This window comes from Sander lucioperca, chromosome 3 (genome assembly GCF_008315115.2).
Source record: "Sander lucioperca isolate FBNREF2018 chromosome 3, SLUC_FBN_1.2, whole genome shotgun sequence".
Classification (NCBI taxonomy): domain Eukaryota; kingdom Metazoa; phylum Chordata; class Actinopteri; order Perciformes; family Percidae; genus Sander; species Sander lucioperca.
In genome coordinates, this window is record NC_050175.1 from 22,452,150 (window position 1) to 22,474,179 (window position 22,030).

General features: G+C 41.2%; 1 protein-coding gene across 2 annotated transcripts in view; it reads left to right on the plus strand.

Annotated features, from left to right (window-relative positions):
• Positions 1 to 22,030, plus strand: part of acsf3 (acyl-CoA synthetase family member 3) — a 38,959-nt gene that overhangs the window by 13,159 nt on the left and 3,770 nt on the right. The window contains exons 6-8 of one of the 2 annotated variants that reach the window (XM_035999498.1): positions 5,650 to 5,747; positions 6,135 to 6,261; positions 13,301 to 13,426. In XM_035999498.1, coding sequence (XP_035855391.1) covers positions 5,650 to 5,747; positions 6,135 to 6,261; positions 13,301 to 13,344 — 269 coding nt within the window. In that variant the 3' untranslated portion in view covers positions 13,345 to 13,426. Of the gene's footprint in view, positions 1 to 5,649; positions 5,748 to 6,134; positions 6,262 to 13,300; positions 13,427 to 22,030 lie in introns of those variants that run through there. The other variant, XM_031324334.2, reaches the window with a different exon arrangement.

Below are 22,030 nucleotides of genomic sequence, written 5' to 3' on the forward strand. Positions count from 1 at the left end.
GCTATCTGGAGCTTTGTAATTTATTTTCCACTCCACACAGACCTTTTCCCACCCAGTATGTAGCATTTATAACTTGCCTGTACTCTTCAAATTGGCACTCAATCTTGTTGAATCATAGAGACCGGAATGCTACAAGTCTCCAAGATTTCTGCAGCTCCTGACGTGGGAAAAAAAATGATGATAGAGGAGGGCGTAGACGGGGAGAGAGATTCCCTGAGTTGAGGCGTAAATGGATTTTGAAGACGTTGTCATTGAGCGAGACAAGTCTGTTTTTGTCATTTTATAGATGGCAAAAACTCAAGAAAGAATACTCGGTCTACACCTCATCACCCCGATCAGAGGAATAGAGGACGAGTGGCTGAGAAAATGACCTTTTTTGTTTGGGTTTTGTAATCTCTTTTGTACCAAGTTTGTTTCAAAGGATAATTCAGTTCTTTTAGACTTTCAGTATTTTTTTCATAGTTTCGCCCATCATTCCGATCGCTAATAACATTAACATCGCTAATCACTGAGAAGTCTGAGGGTGCAGAAACACAAGCTGTCCGATGAAGAGACTGGATTTGAAACAAAACACATCATCCAAACTTATTTGGATTGAAAACAAAGGCGAACGATAGAATTATTTCCCAAACCTGCTGTTTATTTCATGTGTTTCAGTTCTACCTCCCAAAAGAGTGGTTTAGATAATCTGGCAAAACTGTTGCAAACAACCTGCGTGATCGTTTCATTCTCCATCGGATGTTGCAATATAACCACATTCCCAGATCAATCATCTGATGAGTAATAACAAAAAAATAAGACACAAGTTAAACCAGCATTATCCAATAAATAAATATACCTTTTAAGTAACGTACACCTTTACTAATCGTTCACATTAATTAGAATGACCCTGATAGCCTTGATATAAAGGGGGTGGGCCCATAATTGGAGGCATTGATGGTTGGTTTATGCTAGAAAATCAGAATCAGAATCAGAAGGCTTTATTGCCAAGCACGTTTTTTACACATACAAGGAATTTGTCATGGTGTAGTTGGTGCATGTCACACATTCTCTAAATATAAGAAGGATAAAAAGAATATAAACAGTATAAGCATAAACATATACACACAGTATCTATTAATAAAGTAAATAATAAAATAAGTTAAACAGTAGTAAAAAGTAAAAAGGAACGCTACAGCAGAGTAACAGTGGAATGTAGAGCCAGAGGTGTAGTGTGGAGAGAGTCAGGGTGGTTTCCGGGCCTTGTTGATAAGGCTCGTGGCGGAGGGGGGAAAAAAAAGAGCTAGTTTGTACGACGCCTTGCTCCACCACGTCGGAAATCAAATCACATTATGTTTATAGTTGTTCTAAACAGCCACACTTGAAGTGAAAAGCCGGCGATCATAGAGAGGGGAGACACAATATGGTTTAAATTAGAACAAACAGTGCACATTTTTTAGACAATCTCTCCTGGAAGACATTTGTTGTGTTGCACTCAGCTGTTGAAAAGTGACAAAAATAGTTGTGTAACGAATGAAAAAAGAGAGAGAATAGTTCAAACCCTGCCTTTCTTTCTCACTTCTGCACAGCTGGGCGATCACAGGGTTAAGTGGGTGTGAATGTTGGATTGTCACACAGCCCACCAATCCCAGTCGAAAAGGTGGGGGGAGGTTTCCAAAGGCATACGACTGCCCGACAAGCAGGTTCTGATTAAGACCACTGGCAGCTTCACCCTGCTCAAATGTCTGAGCAAAGCAATGAATGTCCTCCAGCTGTAGCTGATCCTGATCCATTCTATCCTCCATACTGTCAGTCTAATGAAAATAAGATACCAGAGCCACTGTGTGCTTTAGATCTAAATTAACCTTGTTCGCACTGTCCACAGCAGTTCAGGATGCACTTATCATTATAAATTAGCTAGATTCAGCTTGTCTAACCTTCTGCATCAAGCTTGTTCGTTATCCTGCTTCTCCGCTGAGAAACAGTTCTGCGGTCAGTTGGTTCTGCGGTCAGCTGATAGCCTGCTGGACTGAGTGCAAGTGATGGTGTGTGATAGACATTGCCATTGAGGACTGGAGTGGATCAGATCAATATGAAGTGAGGGAATCACTCTTGAATCAGGATCTGACCTGCTTTTTATTGGGAGAGCAATGGTCTGTGAAATGGCATAATAGCCCCCACACACACACACACACACACACACACACACACACACACACATAGATAAGACCACTGAGACCTTCCCTGTATCCCCTGTGCACTCTTTGCTATAATTACTTAACTCAGGAGGTCACACTTGCACACACACAAAGATGGAGGCTGCAGGTGACGTCAGTACATACATGTGTGTGTATTTTCAATTTGTAACACTTTTTTTTTCTCACATTTCTTATTAATAGTTTCACTTAAACATTACTGCAGCTCACAGTTAGGAACAGTTTTGAGTTATTTCATAATTTGTCAGCTCACTTATATCTTATGCAACTGTGCTGCAATAAAAAGCCTTGTCAAGCACTCAAGGCAAGGCAGCTTTATTTGTATAGCACATTTCAGCAACAGGGCAATTCAAAGTGCTTTACATAAAACAATTAAGAGCAGTTAAAAACAATTAAAAATATAAAAACAGATAAAAAATATGAGAATAAAAGTTACAGTGCAGTATAAGAAATGAACAATTATTTAAAGGACAATTCCGGCGCAAAACGAACCTAGGGGTTATTAACAGATGTGTACCCACTCTGTCGCTCTCTGGGACATGTTTTCATGCTAATCGAATGAGTTTGGAGCTTGAAAGATGCTAGCGCGGACCGCTGATTAGCTTACAACGCTAGTATTCGGGGCACAGGGAACGTAAAAACAAATCGCTATTTATACCACTAAAAAGGCTCAAAATATCACCAAACTTCAACGGTAGCATAATGAGGGTCCCTAAATGTTAACCGAAGCACTGAGAACTTTGTAAGTGTACAGAGAGTTTATTGAAAAGATAGATTATAAAGACACTTGCGTTCATGTTTACATGCCGCCGCCGTCTTGGAAACCAGTCATGACTTACAGCTGGCGATGCTAACTAAAATCAAAAGCAATTTGCTCAATATATCTGAAATATCGCACTCTGCATAATTTGTCTAGTGTACTTACTCAGTGGATAACTGTCCATCTGGTCCCTCCGGTCTGGGTCGCCGAAAAAGTTTCAAGTACAGCCCTGTTTATCAGAAAGGGGAAATCTTCAGACTGTACAAAACACTGCGTCTCTTGGGCATCGCGACGCAACAGGTCCCACTCCTTGCAACACAGACACTCCTGTTCGGTGGCCATAGCTTCACAATGTCCGCAGGTACACCACCAGTTTCCCGAAGTACGAGGCTGTGTTGCGGCATTGACTACCGGTAGCTCTCTCTCTCTCGTAGCCCTTTCACGGAGCTCCCGCAGCTCTTCGTTCAATAAACTGTCTGTACACTTACAAAGTTCTCAATGCTTCGGTTAACATTTTGGGACCCTGAAATTCAGGTCTGAGTCCATGACCACACTAAGATTTCTGGCTTTGTCCATTGTTTTTAACATTGTCGATTTGAAGCTGAACACTCACTTTAGCCGTCTCAGTGCTGTGGTGTGGTCGAAAACCAGACTGGAAGGCATCAAAACTGTTGTTTAGTGACAAGAAAAGATTGAGTTGTTGAAAAAACGCTTTTTCAGTGATTTTACTTAAAAATGGAAGGTTTGATATCGACCTATAATTGCTCATTAGTGACGTGTCTAGATTGTTCTTTTTTAAGAGTGGCTTGATGACTGCAGTTTTCAGGGCCTGTGGGAAAATGCCTGAAAGAAGAGACATGTTTACAATCTATAGAAGATCTGAAACCAAAGAATTTGAAACATTTTTGAAAAAGCCCCTTGGCAATATCAAGGCAACAGTAGGAGGTTTTCAGATGTTGTATAATGTCCTCCAGGTCTTTGTGGTTGATCATATAAAATTGCGTCATATTTGAATTGTCTTTTTCCTGGATACTGTGACAGCACATATCATGTACTTGATATGGAGGCACTGACTGCTTGACTATTTTTCAGAATTTTGTCACTGAAGAAGGAGGCAAATTCATTGCAGGCCTTGGTGGATAAAAGTGCCAATGCTACTGGTACTGAAGGGTTTGTTAACCTATCGACAATAGCAAACAAAGCACGTGAATTATTATTGTTTCTGGCGATAATGTCAGAGAAGGGCCACATTGCATTCCTCAGTTCCAAATTATAAATGCGAAGTCTCTCTTTATAGGTGTCATAATGGACCTGGAGATTTGTTTTTCACCACCTGCGTTCAGCTTTTCGACACTCTTTTTTCTGTTCTTACCAGTGTGGCATTTCTCCATGGAGATCTTTTCTTAACAGAGACAGCTTTGACCTTAGTGGGAGCAACGACATCAATAACATTTGTAATTTTACAATTGAAATTACCTACAAGCTCATTGACTGAGACCCAGGAGGAGAAAAGCTGAATGAATGTTTCACTGGTCTTTCCAGTGATAAACCGTTTTATTATTACCTCTGTTCGAACACTTGTGTGCACAGAGATAGTGCCGTTAAAGTAAACACAGGAATGATCAGAGAGAGCAACATCAGTCACCATAACCTTGGAAATGTTCAGACCCTTGGAGATGAACAAGTCCAGAGTGTGCCCCTTATTGTGCGTAGGCTCCGTCACATGCTGACTCAGTCCATGGTTATCAAAAACACAACACAGTTCTTTGGTCCCTCTGTCTTAGGGGTTGTCAACATGCATGTTAAAATCACAATAGCAGCAATGATTCCACAGTCAAAGTTAATACAGATTATTGACAGCAGTTCAGTAAAGTCATCGAAGAAGGTTGCACAGTATTTAGGTGGCTTGTAGATATTTAGAAATATAGCTCGAGGGGAGAACCTCAGCTGAAGAGCCACATATTCAAAAGAAGCTAAATTTCCATAAGATATTTGCGTACATTGTTATGAGTCATTAAACAAACTGGCGACTCCACCCCCTTTCTTATTCACTCAGCAGTAGTCTGGACTGAAGGGCTGACTTCCACTGTTGAGTCAGCAACACCGTAAAACTAAATAGTAGAGACTGCGGATTATAGAGGTGTATGGAGTATTATTGACATTGTGTGTGTCAGAGGAGACTGATATTGTAAATTTTGGGTTGACTTGCCAATGCCAAGGATGCTGCTGTCATTTAAAAAAGACTGCCAATACTTTTGATAGATCGCAATGTCCTGGAGTATATTCTGTGCCTGGTATCTCATTTTAGGAGTTCTTTAAGGAGTTTATTTTTGAGTTTACTTAATGTTGGAAAAAACAGCTGCATCAGCCATTGCCACAGAAATCCCCATTACTGTCCAAGTAAGCTGACTTGTGGTGACTGAGACGAATGGCTTTCAGTTTAATGTTTTACAAGCTCAGCAAACCATTTAGTGACCAGTTATGCCCTGCTGTCATCGAGGTTAATGCCGTATTGGAAGAGAGCCTTCCCACTGTGGTAGAAATCCTGCACTGAAGGTTGATGACGATCACTCCACTGGTTATTGTTCAACTCCTGTAAAAAGGACACAAATCATCCCATCTTGCTTTTAATAGTCTACCTTCCCTTTGTACTCATGCGTTTTTTGTGTGTGTTTCTGCTTAATTTGTTGACAGGGGCTGTAGGGTTGCCTCTTCCCGGTGTCGAAGTCCAGATTGTCATGAGTAACACAACCAACACCACTATTGTGGAGGGCAATCACCGCGAAACTCAGGTAATCAATGAATGAACAAGTTATGAGGCCGATTTATCTACCTATCTACAGAAAAAGAAAAGTATGTCATAAAGTAGTGTAATTGATTTTGAGTTTCAAACCCTAAACTCTACTGTACAAGCCAGGATACAGATAGTAACTTCATATGTTCTAGAAATAAATATAACATGTGGGCTATTCTATTTTTTTCTGTATTTATTACCAATGGAAATACAGTATTTTGCCTTCATAACTCTGAATGCAGGTTAGATTCAGTTTAGCATGTGTTGTTTTGCTGTTGTTGGCTTGTATATCACTCAGCATCAAGTGGATAGTGCATTAAACTCTTTTAAACGGTCTATTTTATCTATCTTGGTCTCTTCCTTTCTCTCTGTAAATGTATCGCAGGTACGTCAAGGTCTGGAGGGGAAAGAAGGGGAGCTCCTGGTTCGAGGTCCGTCCGTCTTTCAGGAGTACTGGAACAAACCTCAAGAGACCAGAGAGTCTTTCTCTGATGACGGCTGGTTCAAAACAGGTACCAAACCATCCTGTCCTTTCCCCTGTTCTCTTAACTCACACTTCAGCACACACACTCACATTCCCTTGGAGCGACTGAAGTCTGCCACTAATTGCCTCTACATGAGTTGTACTGTTAGAGGCATTCAATCGAGGAGGATGTCAAAAGATTTTTTCGTCTCTGCCGCAGACTGCACTTTCAGGGCTCGATTTTAAACACTTAAAAAACCAGGAGCCCAGTCCAGGTGTTCACACACTGTGTGTGTGTGTGTGTGTGTGTGTGTGTGTGTGTGTGTGTGTGTGTGTGTGTGTGCGTGTGTGCGTGTGTGCGTGTGTGCGCGTGTGTGCGTGTGTGCGTGTGCGTGTGCGTGTGCACATTTTGGGGGACTATGAGGGAGTGATAAATGGACTATGTGTGTTTTTGGTGCTGCAGGGCATTTTTCCTCCTAAGTGGTTGTGACTGCTCTGGGTCTTGAGAAACCAAGTATTGCTCTCTCTATCCCTCTCTCCCTCTCTCTCCCTCTTCAGTGTGTGTGTGGCAGCAGACAGGGAAGCTGTCATCAGAGGCTCTCTCTCCTTGCGGCCCAGAAATTATTTTGCTGCACCCCCAAAGGAGCTCTGCTTTACTGCAAAGCCACCAGGAGACAGGCGTTAGGTTGGCTTGGGGGCAGTGAGGAGAGGCGAAGCTGGGGGATGCAGGAGGGACGGCAGAAGCAATTGGCACTTTTGATTGTTATGTAGACAACAGGAAATAAGAGCCAGAAGCAAAAGAGTAAGGAAAGAGCTAGAAGTATGTGGTGTTGGTAGGGTTAGAGAGAGTCTGCTACAAAGGATGCCCCCAGAGAGTGGGGACGGATAAGGTGGGGATGGAGAGCTGGTGGTGGTGGTGGAGGAGGGGTCGGGGGGTAAAAAAAAAAAGCAAGAACGAAGCGAGTGATGGAGAGCGATGCTGGCGAGGCAGTGGGAGAGCAGGGCAGAGTGTGTTTAATTGGCTTTGCAGGCTGGAAGGACAGAGATCCAGAGCACAGCACGCTGCTGTCACACTCCATTACAGCCACTGGCCACATAATGAGAGCCTGCGCAATCAGCTCCCCACAGACCAGTGCCTCAAGCACGCATGCACGCAGGCAGGCACGCACACACACACACACACACACACACACACACACACACACACACACACACACACACACACACACACACACAAACACACACACACCATGGACTACTCAATACGAAGCTATCACACATTCCTTGCCCACCCACCTGACTGTGTTCCCTGATGCAAACTTAAACACACACACACACACACACACACACACACACACACACACACACATATATATATATATATATATATATATATATATATATACATGTATATAAAGGTGTGAAGTGAGAAGAGTTTTTTTGGGCATCCAGGGTACTAGGAGTGAAAGTTTAGATTATTTTTGCTTGTGTTAGGTGGCAGTTAAAGCACTTGAGCCAAGGCTTATGGGTATTGTACAAACCCTAATTCCAATGAAGTTGGGACGTTGTGTAAAACGTAAATAAAAACAGAATACAATGATTTGCAAATTCTTTTCAACATATATTCAATTGAATACACTATAAAGATAAGATATTTAATGTTTAAACTGATAAATAGTTTTTTGCAATTATTCACTCATTTTGAATTTAATGCCTGCAACACGTTCCAAAAAAGCTGCGACAGGGGCATGTTTACCACTGTGTTACATCACCTTTTCTTTTAACAACACTGAGGACACTAATTGTTGAAGCTTTTGTAGGTGGAATTCTTTCCCATTCTTGCTTGATGTACGACTTCAGTTGCTCAACAGTCTCTGTTGTTGTATTAAGCGCTTCATACTGCCCACACATTTTCAATGGGAGACAGGTCTGGTCTACAGGCAGGCCAGTCTAGTACCTGCACCTTTTACTACGATGCCACGCTGTTGTAACACGTGCAGAATGTGGCTTGGCATTGTCTTGCTGAAATAAGCAGGGACGTCCCTGAAAATGACGTTGCTTGGATGGCAGCATATGTTGCTCCAAAACCTGGATGGCAGCATATGTTGCTCCAAAACCTGGATGGCAGCATATGTTGCTCCAAAACCTGTATGTACCTTTCAGCATTAATGGTGCCTTCACACATGTGCAAGTTACACACTAACATACCCCCATACCATCACAGAAGCTGGCTTTTGACATTCGCGCTGATAACAATCTGGATGCTCCTTTTTCTCTTTGGCCCGGAGGACTTGACGTCCATGATTTCCAAAAACAATTTGAAATGTGGACTTGTCAGCACACTTTTCCACTTTGCATCATCTCAGATGAGCTCGGGCCCAGAGAAGCCGGCAGCGTTTCTGTGTGTTGTTCGTTTCTGGATGTTGTTGATATATGGCTTTCGCTTTGCATGGTAGAGTTTTAACTTGCACTTGTAGATGTAGCGACAAACTGTGTTAACTGACTATGGTTTTCCGAAGTGTTCCTGAGCTCACATGTTAATATCCTTTACATAATGATGTCAGTTTTTAATCCAGTGCCGCCTGAGAGATCGAAGGTCACGGGCATTCAATGTTGGTTTTCGGCCTTTACGTGCAGAGATTTCTCCAGATTCTCTGGATCTTTTGATTATATTATGGACTGTAGATGATGAAATCCCTAAATTCCTTTCAATTGTACGTTGAGAAACGTTCTTAAACTGTTTGCTCACACAGTTGTTCACAAAGTGGTGAAACTCGCCCCATCCTTGCTTGTGATCTACTGAGCCTTTTGGGGATGCTCCTTTTATACCCAATCATGATACTCACCGGTTTCCAATTAACCTGTTCACCTGTGGTATGTTACAAACAGGTGTTTTTTGAGCATTCCTCAACTTTCCCAGTCTTTTGTTGCCGCTGTCCCTGCTTTGTTTGTATCGTGTTGCAGGCATCCAATTCAAAATGAGTGAATATTTGCAAAAATCAATAAAGTTTATCAGTTTGAGCATTAGATGTCTTGTCTTTGTCGTGTATTCAATTGAATATAGGTTGAAAAGGATTTGCAAATCATTGTATTCTGTTTTTATTTACGTTTTACACAATGTCCCAACTTCATTGGAATTGGAGTTTGTAGTATTAAGAGCAGTCTATTATACCAAAGTGACATATATAGACGTATACCAAAAGCATAATTTCTCAGAAATAAAGTTGTTATAATGTAAACTGACAATTTAGACTGACTGGGGAGGATGACCATAATGTAAACCTATTAGCACTGTTGAATGTCCCTGTGTTTCTTTGTTGTAGGTGGTGGGGGGGGGGGGTGATAGAAACTCCTTGCACGTAAACCTCTCCCTAGCTTCCTACCTTCCTTCTCACAGCCTTACCCTTTTTACCCTCACACCTGCTCCATGTATCACACTCCACCTTTCTCTCTACTCTCAGTCTCATCATCACACTCCATCTCTGACGTGCTAACTCTTGCTGATCTCGTGTCAACTTCCCACGGAGCTTTCTGTATTTCACTTTTTCTACATCCTCCAGATTTGACCTTCAGGTCATTGAGGGAAATTGAAAGGTGTTCAGCACTAGACTGCTTTTCAGGCATCTGACTGAGACGCACTTTCTTTAAACTTAGGCTGTCAAAATCAATGTTAACTTTTTCAGTGAATTGCAAATGTTTCATTTAATAAGATGATAATGCAGAAAGATACAAACAACATCTCATGCATTCGCTAACTTGATCACAGTGAAGTGTTTAAGGGAAGTCCCTTTAACATCCCTGCCCTCAATTGTGCATCAATGATTTTTACTAATCGAGTTACTTGAGCTACTCGAAGAATCGTTTGAACTCTAATCATTTATTTGTCACAACCTTACTGATAACTTCACTTTTTAAAACCCAGCTTTCTGCAGCATATTCTTATTGAGCTTCAACATACAATTTTCAATTTTCTTTAATGAATCTTTAATCTTTGATGAGATAATAGTCAAGTTTCTGTTCAAATGTAATGCACATTTTAACCAAATATCTGGGAAATCAACAACATAAAAATGCAAATGAATGTACGTTTCGATCCATCACTGACGAATATTAGGAATTAGGCGCATCAAGGTAAAGAGCTAGTAGTACTAATTTTCCAGTCGGTACCATTGAACCATTACAGAAGAAGGCATATCAAGATGCCGTTATTAAATGAGTGGGAGGAGGGTCATTTTGCGGAAGGTTACAGTCTCCTCATCGCTCCTCACAGATCTGATGTTTTGGTCTGCCAGCTTTGCTATCTCCGCTGTGGAACTGAAGCTTTAGTGGACATTTAATCAATCAATCAATCAATCAAAATGTATTTATATAGCACTTTACAGAACCAGCAGGTATCCAAAGTGCTTAACATCAGAAACCAAGAGTAAAAACACATATCATACAATAGAAAGAATGAACATAGAAAACAGTAAAATCAGAAAAGCTTACAAAGAAACAGAAGAATGAAATGGTCACACCACTGCTACGTATTAAAAGCCAGACTAAACAGATATGTTTTGAGTTTGGACCTAAAAAGAGCTACATCTGTAATTTATATTATAAATGTAAGTCACATGCTTGTACATCTTTATTTATTCCCTAAGTCTGTTTTCCTTTTGTACTTTGTCACATTTTCTTTTTATCAAATGCAATCAACATTTCCACTTCAGCCAAGTATACAAAGTTTTTTTTTTTGTAATATCTTTCCAGTGTTGGTGTTGAACAGGTTGATGGAAATGCACTTACTTTTGCAGAAAATCATGTTCCTCCCTGTTATCCAAAAATAGATTAAGTCAAGCAATTCAGGCTACTTAATTCATGACCTAAAACTGCATTGAACTGAAAAAAAAAGGTTTAAAATCCATTGCAGTCTTAAAACACATTCTGTTTGTGCTGTGTGGCTGACAGAGTGGAAGATGAAGAGAAGAAAGTAAAGCTTAGTGGGGAGACTGACAGGCCAATAGGAAGAGGAGACAAAGGGAGAGAGAAGGAAAGGGGAGTGTAAGAAGTGGAGAAGGAGCATGAGAGTTTTAGATCAATAGGTTCTCAGCTGGCCAGAGGTGTCTTCTTTAGTGCGAGCGGGTGATTTGTAGCATGACTGGCAGCTCTATATGGAAGCTGTCACCTTCTCCCGAGTGCCCTCTCCTTCCACTCATCTTCGCAAACATCTTGGTCCACATTGATCCCATCACGCCTTTTTTAACCCTCTTTTTGTGCTTGTTGTACAGTATAGTGCCTGCTGTCCAGAGCTACACTGCAAGAGCTGCAAGAGCTTTTGTTGTTGGATTTGATGTACACATGTAAATACAGCAAGTCGGAGGCCACAAAGGTGAAAGGAGAGCAAGAGATAGACTAAAATTAGTGCAGTAGATTTGGGTTCAGTCTGTGCCTTCCAACAAAGAGAGCCTGATACGACACCCGGAATGAGTTATGATGTTCTGAAATAAACCATAACTAAATGTATGAATACATAAATTAATAAGGACTTGTGGGAAGAGAGGGAAGCTAGGCATTAGTGATTTAGCACATGCTGTGTTTGGGGGCTAACTATTAACCCTGCCTTATCTGATGTTTAATTATTTATTTGATGAACTAGAGAGACTCGGGCTCAGAGGCAGCAAAGTTAACAAGGGGGTCGTTTTTCCTCAGTTTCACTCTCTTAATTGCTTATTCCCTACTTGTGTGAACCAACTGAATCCTGGAAAAGCCAGAACTAGCAATACAAGTGGCAAAATATTATTTGGTTTCATGTTGATTTAGTTGTTGCAACTAAAACCATTTCCACAAGTATTTTAGGATGCACCTGCCAGGCTTATATTATGAACATACTGTATGTTGCTGGATTTCAGTCTCAAACAGACGGTTAATTAGACAAAGCACAAGTGTTTAACGGCATTCGATTGAGAATTTGTGTGTGCGTCTTCTTGTAAAAGCATGTGTGTTTGTTTGTTTGTTTGGCTGCTTGTGTGCGACTGAGAGAGATGTAACCGCAGCTGTAAAGGTGAGCTTCAGGTCTGCAGGGTAAATTCTCCACAAACGGACAGAAAAAAACATATCCTGCAGAGCCATCACTAGTCATTTGTGCATCGCTATTTTGCTCCCAGCTGTGCTCTCCTCTTCCCTGCCTTTATCCCTCTCTTGTGTTCCCAATGTCATATTTTACCCCCAAGTAACTATATGTCCTCCTAACTCCAATGTCAAAGCTCCCTGTGGGATTCACCGACACCCTACGCTCCAAAGTACTTCGTTCAAACCAGTCGGCCCAGGAACATTTACAGCCAAGGTGTCAACACACGGTGATCTGGGTTTTATTAACACCAGTTGCAGGTACATGTAGTTAAACACTGCTTCATGTAAGCCACTAAACCCACTGGAGTGTTGGCAAACTGGTGAGGCAGCTGCCACTTTGTTTCCTGTATATTTTCCTCCAGAAAACATTAAAAAAGACAATTTTGTGGGGGGAAAACATATTTAGCCTTTCAAAAGCAAAACTAATGTCAGTTTAGGAATCTGGTTTGCTCATTGTTCAGGCTTTAGAATTGGCAGCTGTTTTCTGGAGTCGATGTGTCGTGGTAGACTATCAGATTTGTGTGATTCAGTGCAGAGAAGGAGCATGTAAACGGCAGTTAAGTAGTTTGCTTGATGAACATGGCAGATCTGAAACAGACATCAATCCTCAAGTTCAGCTTGCTATCTGTTGGTGGAGAGGCAACCCAGCAAAGAATATAATCAGCAGCACGAATATAAAGCAATTCAAGCTCCTTTAATTGCATTATATTAAACAAATTAGATCACTCATCCAAGTGCAAAGTGCTTTCTTGTACGATATTAATTACTAAAAAAAAAGAGCTGTGACAAAAGTTAAGGATGATAAATAATGTCAGAGCTGGGATTTCACTGCTTGGCTGTCTGTTATTTATCCTCATTAACTCTTCCATCTAGGCATCGGGGGTTTAATGTGGAACATTAATATTCATATATGCTAAGTGTTTACAGTCACTCTGAGAAGAGGCATGACTCACATCTAGACCTCTTTCATCTTTGTGCAGATAAGGCTCTCCTCTCCACAGTGATGGAGGACACTCAGCTTTAGCAGAACATGGTGTAAGACTGTGACTCCACTTGTTCCTTCTTGCAGAGGAGAAGCATCTCCTGATCATCTTTAAACACTTCAGTGATGCTAGTGCAGAGACATGAATAAACACAACACGGCTGTCAAATATCTCTACAAAGGAAAAACACTTTTGAGTTTTGGCAGATGATAGGTCATTTTTGAAACTATTTAATGGGTTTTAAAAAGGTTGTATCCGCAGGCCTAGGTGTCTGCAGAGATGGTATACAGATGACTACACTGTAGCTTCAGTGCACCTATTAACTCAATTAAAATACAGTTATCGCCTACACAGCTCATGCAACATCCACAAGGATTGTAACCGGTCAGCTCGAAGCACTTTTTTGCCTTTCTGGATTGAGTAGTGATTGTTGATAGTGACAGAAGACAGTTTATACAGTAGCGTATCAAAGAGAGGCTAGCTAAAGATGTACAACATGTTGACTACACACTATGAGGACAGCCAGGGGACTCTGAATTTATGGTTTGGGATCACCTTAAACATTACAGTTGAACCTGGTTTTACAGCAGTTATACAACAAGTTGATAGACAGAGCCTAAAGAAGTATAAATCACTCACTATGCTGATATTAATTTCTCAATCAGATGTGTTTGTTTTTAGAGATTCGGCTGGGTTTGGAATTGTTGTTAACTTGGGCCTGTAAAACCCTTAAAATGTTGGATGTGATATTACATTATGGAACAAATCTCAACTTGACCTCTACAGTGTCTACTGTAGCTATGGCAACACCTTAACACAGAAGTGTACTTCAGGCTTAAACAAATATGCTTTTCAGTCAAAGAATGTTGTAATCCATCAAATGCTGTGAAAGGAAAACTGGAGTTAATTAGGATTTCACATGACAACAGTAGCAAGTGGGTGTTGATGGTGCAGTGGATATGACACGTGCCTTTGGTGTGGGAGATCTGGGTTCAATTCCCATCAACCAATGTGTCCCTGAGCAAGACACTTAACCTATAGTTGCCTCTGACGTATGTAGCAATTGTAAGTCGCTTTGGATAAAAGCGTCAGCTAAATGACATGTAATCATGTAATGTAAGTTAGAGCTTAATTCATCCCAAAAAGAAAATTTGTGAAGATGCTCAGTATTAGGAAAGGACACATCTGCTTTGTTTAGTTATGAAGAGATTCAAATTGGTTAAATTTAAAATGTTGTGTAATTTATGACTGAACAGTTAGCAAGTGTGCCAGTTTGTTTTTCTAGTCTTGTAGCCTGTATACTGTTAATTTTTTAACCACCCACTTGAGTGCCTGGAATTGGATTTCTGAGCCACACCCTACCCATGGATAATTGTGTCCTCCTTTTTTCAAGCTGTTGCAGTCTTAGTTTAAATGTGCAGTAAGTCAAAGCCAGAATGAGGTGATAATGTGAATGTGGACATGTTTTCATTTTATCACTCAAAGTGTGGACTTTACAGGAGGCTACATGCCAGCCACATCTCAAAGATTGAGGGGGGTGTGCACACAAAATACAAGTACACAGTACTTTCATCAAGGTCGGACTCAAATCACATTCAATTACAAACACTCGTATAACAGTTTTTTCTATCTATTTCATTAGCAGCAGAAATCTGTTATGGGACTGTCTCCGCTACATTTCTACTATACTATATTTGTGCATTTTTAGTTGATTCTCTCTACTTCCAGCGACGCTAGTGGCAGACAGGCTGGAGTGTTTTTGTGATGTTGGCCTTTGTCATATGTCACACTCTGCCCTTTTCTTTCACACGCTTTTTGTCTAAGCATAGCAACATGTCCAGACTATGGCTATGTTCAGACTGCAGGCAAAGGTGGCATGTGTGTCATATGTGACTCAGATCAGTTTTTTTCATAGCAGTGTGAAAAGCACAAATAACATGGATCTGATCTTTTCAATTCTGATTTGGGCCAGTTTCATATGTGGTCTTAAATCTGATACATGTCAGATTTTTTGCAGTGCGACCTCTATCTGAACAGTCATATCAGAATTCATGTGACTTTTACGTCACTCCGGATCGACATTTGTCATAGTTCTGTGCTGGCGAGGGTCCCTCACGTCACCATTCCTGGCTCCGACTCCACATCCACACACACCTCCATACAGAAGTAGCTTTCTCCTCGTCCTCATTATCATCTGCTCACAAATTAGCTGGCTTCCACTGCACATCAACTTATAAATGAAACCATAAACGCTGGCATCAGTGGTCTCCATATTTACTTCTGTACGACAACATGCTGGTTGTGACGTCTATTTTATTGTTCTTTTGCGCATATGGGTCAGTTCAGGAGCGTGACCAGTTCACACTGGTAGTCAACAACAAATAATGTCAACAGCCAAACAAAAAAAAAAAAACAGATCTGTGTGAAGTGTGTGTCTGTGCCTGTGTAGTTTGGAATAGTTGTGTGGACCAAGGCCTCGACAATTGATTTTTTGCCAAGGCACATGTATGCACCCAATCATAAATAAATCAGTGACAACGATGAATGATTTGGGGAAAGCGTTGAAAATATACCACAGATACTTTTGAATCTTGTCAAATCATATTTCACATTTTCACAACTGAAATGTTACCATCACTGTGGAGCCTCCATGCTGCTTCCCTGCCTGCTCTGAGGGTTTGATGAGTGGGTACTCAGGGAGAGAGGTAGGCCAACAGCCTGGTGCAGCCATAGGGATCTTACCTGCATCACATGTAATGTAACAAAATATCAAATAGACTTTACACGGTGAAAATTGTATTTAATATATTGGCATTGTTGTTTTTTTTGTGTTTAGAAATGTGGTTATATATAACTTTTTCGTTATAGTAAAAGATTATACGGCTGTTTTATGCAGTATAGAGGCAACATGTTTTATAATTCATCTTGCCTTTACATTTTCCACGTTACCTTTTCTGTCATGATCCTGGGTTTTGTTTAATGTCATGTCTTGTTTAACTTCCTGCCTTGTATGTTTCCCGCCTTTGTGATTATCTGCCCCGCCCTGATGTGTTCCACCTGTTCCTCTTCAGCCCTCATGTCACCTGTCCCTCGTTGCCACTCTCCTTTTCTTGAGTATATTAGTGTTCTATTGTTTCACTAGTCATGTTTCCATCAACGTATTTTTATGCGCAATCTGAAGTATCGCAAACGTATTGCAAACGTCCTCAAATTCGCAAAAAAAGTTTTTACGCTCGCTTGAGGTGGTTTTTGCCTTTTTTGAAAAAGAGTTAGCCTGACAAGCCAGACCCACATCAAGATATTGGGTCTGGGAACTCACCATTGGCAGGGCTCAATCCGAGGGGCGGGATAAACGGATGTCTTTCAAATTCCCTCTGTACGCAATAGGATAGCGCTACAACCAACCAGAGCAACGCTAGTTGATAGATTAAACTTTTGCCGTATCCGGTCGGCAAAACTCCGAACACATCTTCCTTTTTTAAGAATGACTTCAGTGCCGTTCTTTGTTCTTTTCTCAAAGAAAAGCTTAACTACAAGTCTTCCAGAGTCGCGGCCAAAGCCGATTCAAAAGACCGCTGTTCGCCAGCAGCAGCCATCGTCTTTGTTTTCAAGTAGCAGGGAATTCACACGTAACCGTCGCAACTCTGCCGTCGTGTTAAGCCCGCCCACCGACTCTATACACGGTGTGATTGGCCTGACTAGAGTTTGGTTTTTCCAGCTCGCAAGCCAACGGAAAGTTGCTAGACTGACCCTGGCTGCAAATTACATTTGCTGCCGCTAGGGTGCGTCTAGATTTCTAGGCTAGGAGATGGAAACAGCTTTGCTGAATAAGTTGTGACGTAGCGAACATGTCACATGACTATAGTCCCGGTATCCATCGGATGGGGGAAGGATCGGGATATGGGTCCCATCCAGTGCGCCGTACACTTGTGGCACAAGGTGCGTAGTGGAGTTGCGATGCGCTATAGCCTGTGACTCAGCCATGTCGGGTAAATTGACGAATTGTTTCAACAGCTTGAATCGTATTGCCCTGCACTAGGCATGGGCCGGTTACTGGTTTCAAGGTATACCGCGGTTTGAAAAAGTCAAGGTTTCAAAACCACTAACATTTTCTGTCATACCATTCCTAAGGTATGAGCTGTGTAGTCTAGTTTATTCGCTCTAAAGCAGTTGATGGAAAGCTTCTAATTCGCATTTTCTTTTCTTTTTTTTTGCGACATTTTAAAAGTTCGCTTTAAATTCGCTTGACAATTGAAACATGACTACTGTCTGATTGTCTGTGTTTGTTCCTGGCTCTCAGTGTATCTTCTAGTGTTTCTAGTGTTCTTGTTTTTTTGGATTTAGCCTTATGTTTATTAAAGCTCACTTTTTGTTCTGCCAACCGGCCTGACTGGCCTCCTGCTTTTGGGTCCTCCTTTTGAAATCTTTAAACCGTGACTGGTCCCCTCTCAGTGCAGACCATTCTCCTCCTTTTTTCCTCTAGTTTGTTTGTTAATGTAATATGCTTGGTTTACCATTATCAATGTCAAGAATGACACCAATGTCGACTTCTTTGAGTAACCGAAAAGATGTCAGCAGGCATGAAGGTCAATTACCAGAGTTCTGCTAAAATGTTAAATGGTCACACTGCAGCAGAAATTCCTTTTAAGGCAATTTTATGTTACTCTGAAAGATTGCTGTAGCTGGAAAAAAAACTGTTGATAACACACTTCTCTGCACAATTAATAGCCTAAAAATAATTTAATGTTAAGAAATTTAAATTACTCTGTAACGGAATGAAGTTTTCTGCCGAGCCATGTCAATTTCTTGTTTTCTAAAAAACATGATGGAAGTTTTCTCTGCCCTCCATCCTCCAGTTAAAGTCTTGATCTGTTTCTGTTTCTTTTTTTCACACTGTCTGCCTTCACTTTCTTTAATGCCTCAGAATGAGATGAAAGCCCAGTGCAATTAGGCTTCTTATCGTTTTAATTAAGAAAGCCATTCGGCCATATCTGCCTCCGACGCCATAACACATAATGGCAGAGAGTCTCTGATGCATGATGTGTGTGTGTGTGTGTGTGTGTGTGTGTGTGTGTGTGTGTGTGTGTGTGTGTGTGTGTGTGTATTTGTGTGCATACAGTGCGTATATGTGTACAAGCTTGTGTGTAAGTGAACGTTCTAGTAACACAGTTCCCTACAATCTCTCTCCCGCTCTTCTTTCCTCTTTTATCAGTCTGTGTTCTCCAATCACTATTCCCACTTGTGCCTCTCTCCAAACATACTGTTCTTTCCCTTGTTATTTCCTCCTCCTCAAAGAGACAAGGTCAAAGAGTCCTGTATAAATACTTCAAACTCAATTCAAGTATGTTGAGTGTTTCCTTTCAACCCCTTTGTTAAACATTGCCTCATTAATGCTGTTTTCTTCCTCCACGCTTAAACATTTGCAGCCAAATGGACGAATTTGATGGTATTTTTATTAGTTTCAGCACACACACATGACAACAGCTTATCAATGTACATGTAAACTGCTCTTTTCCCCATTTCTATTTGCATAAGATGAGAGAGCTACATAGCTGTAACCAAATTATTCCTACACTTTATTTTCTTTTTTCCCCTCATCCAAAAGATAAGGAGAATACGGGAAACTGTAACTACCCTGTTAGTGGTGTTAACACCCAACCAAGCTCCTCTACTCCCTCCCTCTGCTCTCTCCCTCCATCCTCCCTCCCCTCCCCTGTTACCCTGGCCTATCAGTGCGGAGCAGTGGTCTGTGAAGAAATTCCCAATATCTAAATTTACACACTGTATCAATCTTGTTTAATAGACTGGAAAGCTTATAGCCGCCGTGGCAAGCCGGCAGAGAGGGCAGCAGTGATAAATTGTCGGTGTGCAGGCGACAGCCGCCCGTGATCTATAATGAAATATTTATGATTTATCCCAGCTAATAAACTGAAATGAAGTGCGTGATGTATGGGAACAGATGGGCCCTCTATTGATGCTGAAGCAGAGAGGCATAGAGGGACGAAGAGACAGGGAAGATAGGTGGAGAGAAGGAAACAGGAGATGTGATGAGAGATTCTCCAGAGGTAGTGAGACAAAAGGGCAAGGATGGAACAATAAAAAAATAAACATAGTTGTGTGTGTCTGGCTGACACTGAAAAAGTGGACAAAAATGTGAGATGGATAGAGCGATACAGGGTTAGAGAACAAATGAGATTAAATGATGAAGTAGAGGAAAGAGGGAAGATGGCAGTAAAAACAGACCACCATCAAAATATAATCCTTCTCCTAAAATGTTTTATCGTGTTGATTCTAGGTGAGGCACGGCCTGTCCTTTTCTGTTATTGTTTCCATATTTCAGATGTAGACTGTTTTCCTGCTGTAGTGTCTGCTAACACTCACAGCTTAACCTGGTGGAACCCAGGATTTTAGAAATGTTGAGGGAATGAGTCCAAAGTCTCCCAGTGCAACCCCAACCCTCCTTTAAAAAAAAAAAAGGAATAGTTCAAGATTTTGGGAAATACACTAGTTAGATGAGGAGATTGATACTGCAATAAATAAGTGTATTACACAAAGTGTCGAACTATTACTTTCATGACTAACCAAAAAACATTTTGTTATTCATTTTCTTAGTATTTCATTATCAATGGTATTGTAAAATATTTCTAGTATTGTATTGCATTTTCATTTAAACATTATCATTTATGTAAATGTCATCTCCCTGCACTATGGTCTTAATGTTTCTCCACAATGCCAGGTATTTAATCCTGGTGGAAAAATAATAAATCTTGGATGTCTGAAGAGGGTCTATAACCCAAATATTGTGTCAAATTAAATTAAATGGGTAGATTTTAGTGTACACATTTTTTTTTTTTTTTTTGTAAAAAAATGGTCATATGTAAGAATAAACTCGCTGGGCCCTATCTTGCACCCGGCGCAGCGCAAACCAGACGCAAGTGTCTTTGCTGGTTTAAGACAGATGCAGTTGTCAATTTCCTTTCCAGCGCCCGCGTCGTTTAAATAGCAAATGCACCTGCGCCCATCTTTGTGCCCATGGGCGTGTTGGTGTTACAGGGAGGTGTGTTCAGGTGAATTCTTGGCGTATTGCTATCTTGAGGCAGCGGGAAGTGATCACGCCATTGACCAACAAAAACCTGGTCTAAAGTCAATTCATTGTTATTTTAACAGCAAATTAGTAAAATGTGCCTAGGCTTATACACAGCGTACGCACACTATGCTTGTTACACACACACACACAGGGAAGCGCAGCAGCACACGAACATGCAAAAGATTACAAATAAAAATATACGTGTACAAATCCGCCATCATAATAGCAATGCGCCTGGCTTTTAAAGGGAATGGGAGTTGACACTCTGATTGGTTTATTGCATGTTATGCCCAAAACACACCTATGGATTATTGAAGACACTAAGTACAACCCTTTTGAACCATGCGCCCTGCGCACGGACCCATTTTTCCGCCGTTAAACTAGCAAAAGTGAATTTGGACACGCCCTAAACGTACCTGCGCAATGCGCTTCTCGCTGTGCGCTTAGATCTTTAAAATAGGGCCCGCTGTGTGTAATTGTGGAATGTAAACTCCTCCTCATCCATCCTACAGATAAATTGCCCTTAGTTGTAATATAGCTATAGCCGCGGCCCCTATCCCTGTACTTTGTTGAGCTCTCAGTCCACCCCCTGTATTCATTCCTTCCAACCTTAACTACAGCGTATCACACACACACACACACACACACACACATATCCATTCTCTCCTCGGTCGCAGCTGTGGACAAACCACCTGTAATAATCTAAAAGGACACCTTCCTGTTCCTGCTTTTCATCTCTCCTTCTCTCCTCTGTCCATTTTTCTCCTCCTCCGTCTCTCTTCACTCATCCATACTGACCTATTTCCTCTGCTCGTCATCCCCCGGCCCAGCTGAGCCCCTCATCCCACATGCTGTACTCATCCTCCCCCACACCTGTCTGGGGGACAGGTGTGGGAGTGTGAGTGTCTGGAGGATGATGTGGGGGGGATCTTCAACACTCATCCATCCACTGCACTCTGACTTTCCCTGTGTCAAACACACATGCATGCATGCTTACAGACACACACACACACACACACACACACACCTTGTATTCAACCAAGTTTCCTTACCCTACATTCCTTAAATCTAGTCATAAAGGTGATATGAATGTCACACATTAAACTAAGAACATAGAGCAGACAATGTGAAGATGTTAAAAGGATTAAAACTAGAGTAAATAGTAAAAGTAGTAAGTAGTAAAATAGTAAATAATTTACTTGTATTGCACATTGTAACGTAAAGTGCAGGTGCATAGCAGCATGAGTGGATGAAAATGCTTATTGTTGTTCTTATTTAATGTGCAAATTGCTTGTGGGAAAAAAAACTGTCCCTGAATCTAGAGGTGCATGTTTTGGCTGACCTATATCCCAGAGGGCAATAGTTCAAAAAGGTGTTGGCAAGGGTGGCAAGAGTCTGTGTTGCATTTCCTCCTGAAGTCCAGTATCAGTTCTTTGGTTTCGTGGTGTTCAGTGACAGGTTATTTAATGAATACCACCCATATGCTTCAAGTAATGAAAGAGAATACAATAATGAGGGTAAAACGCTAAGAAGCTGCTTATCATGCTGACATCAGCATTTAGCTCAAAGCACCATTGTGTCTAGGTACAGCCTCACAGAGCCGCTAGCATGGCCGCAGACTCTTAAGTCTTGTTTAAAAA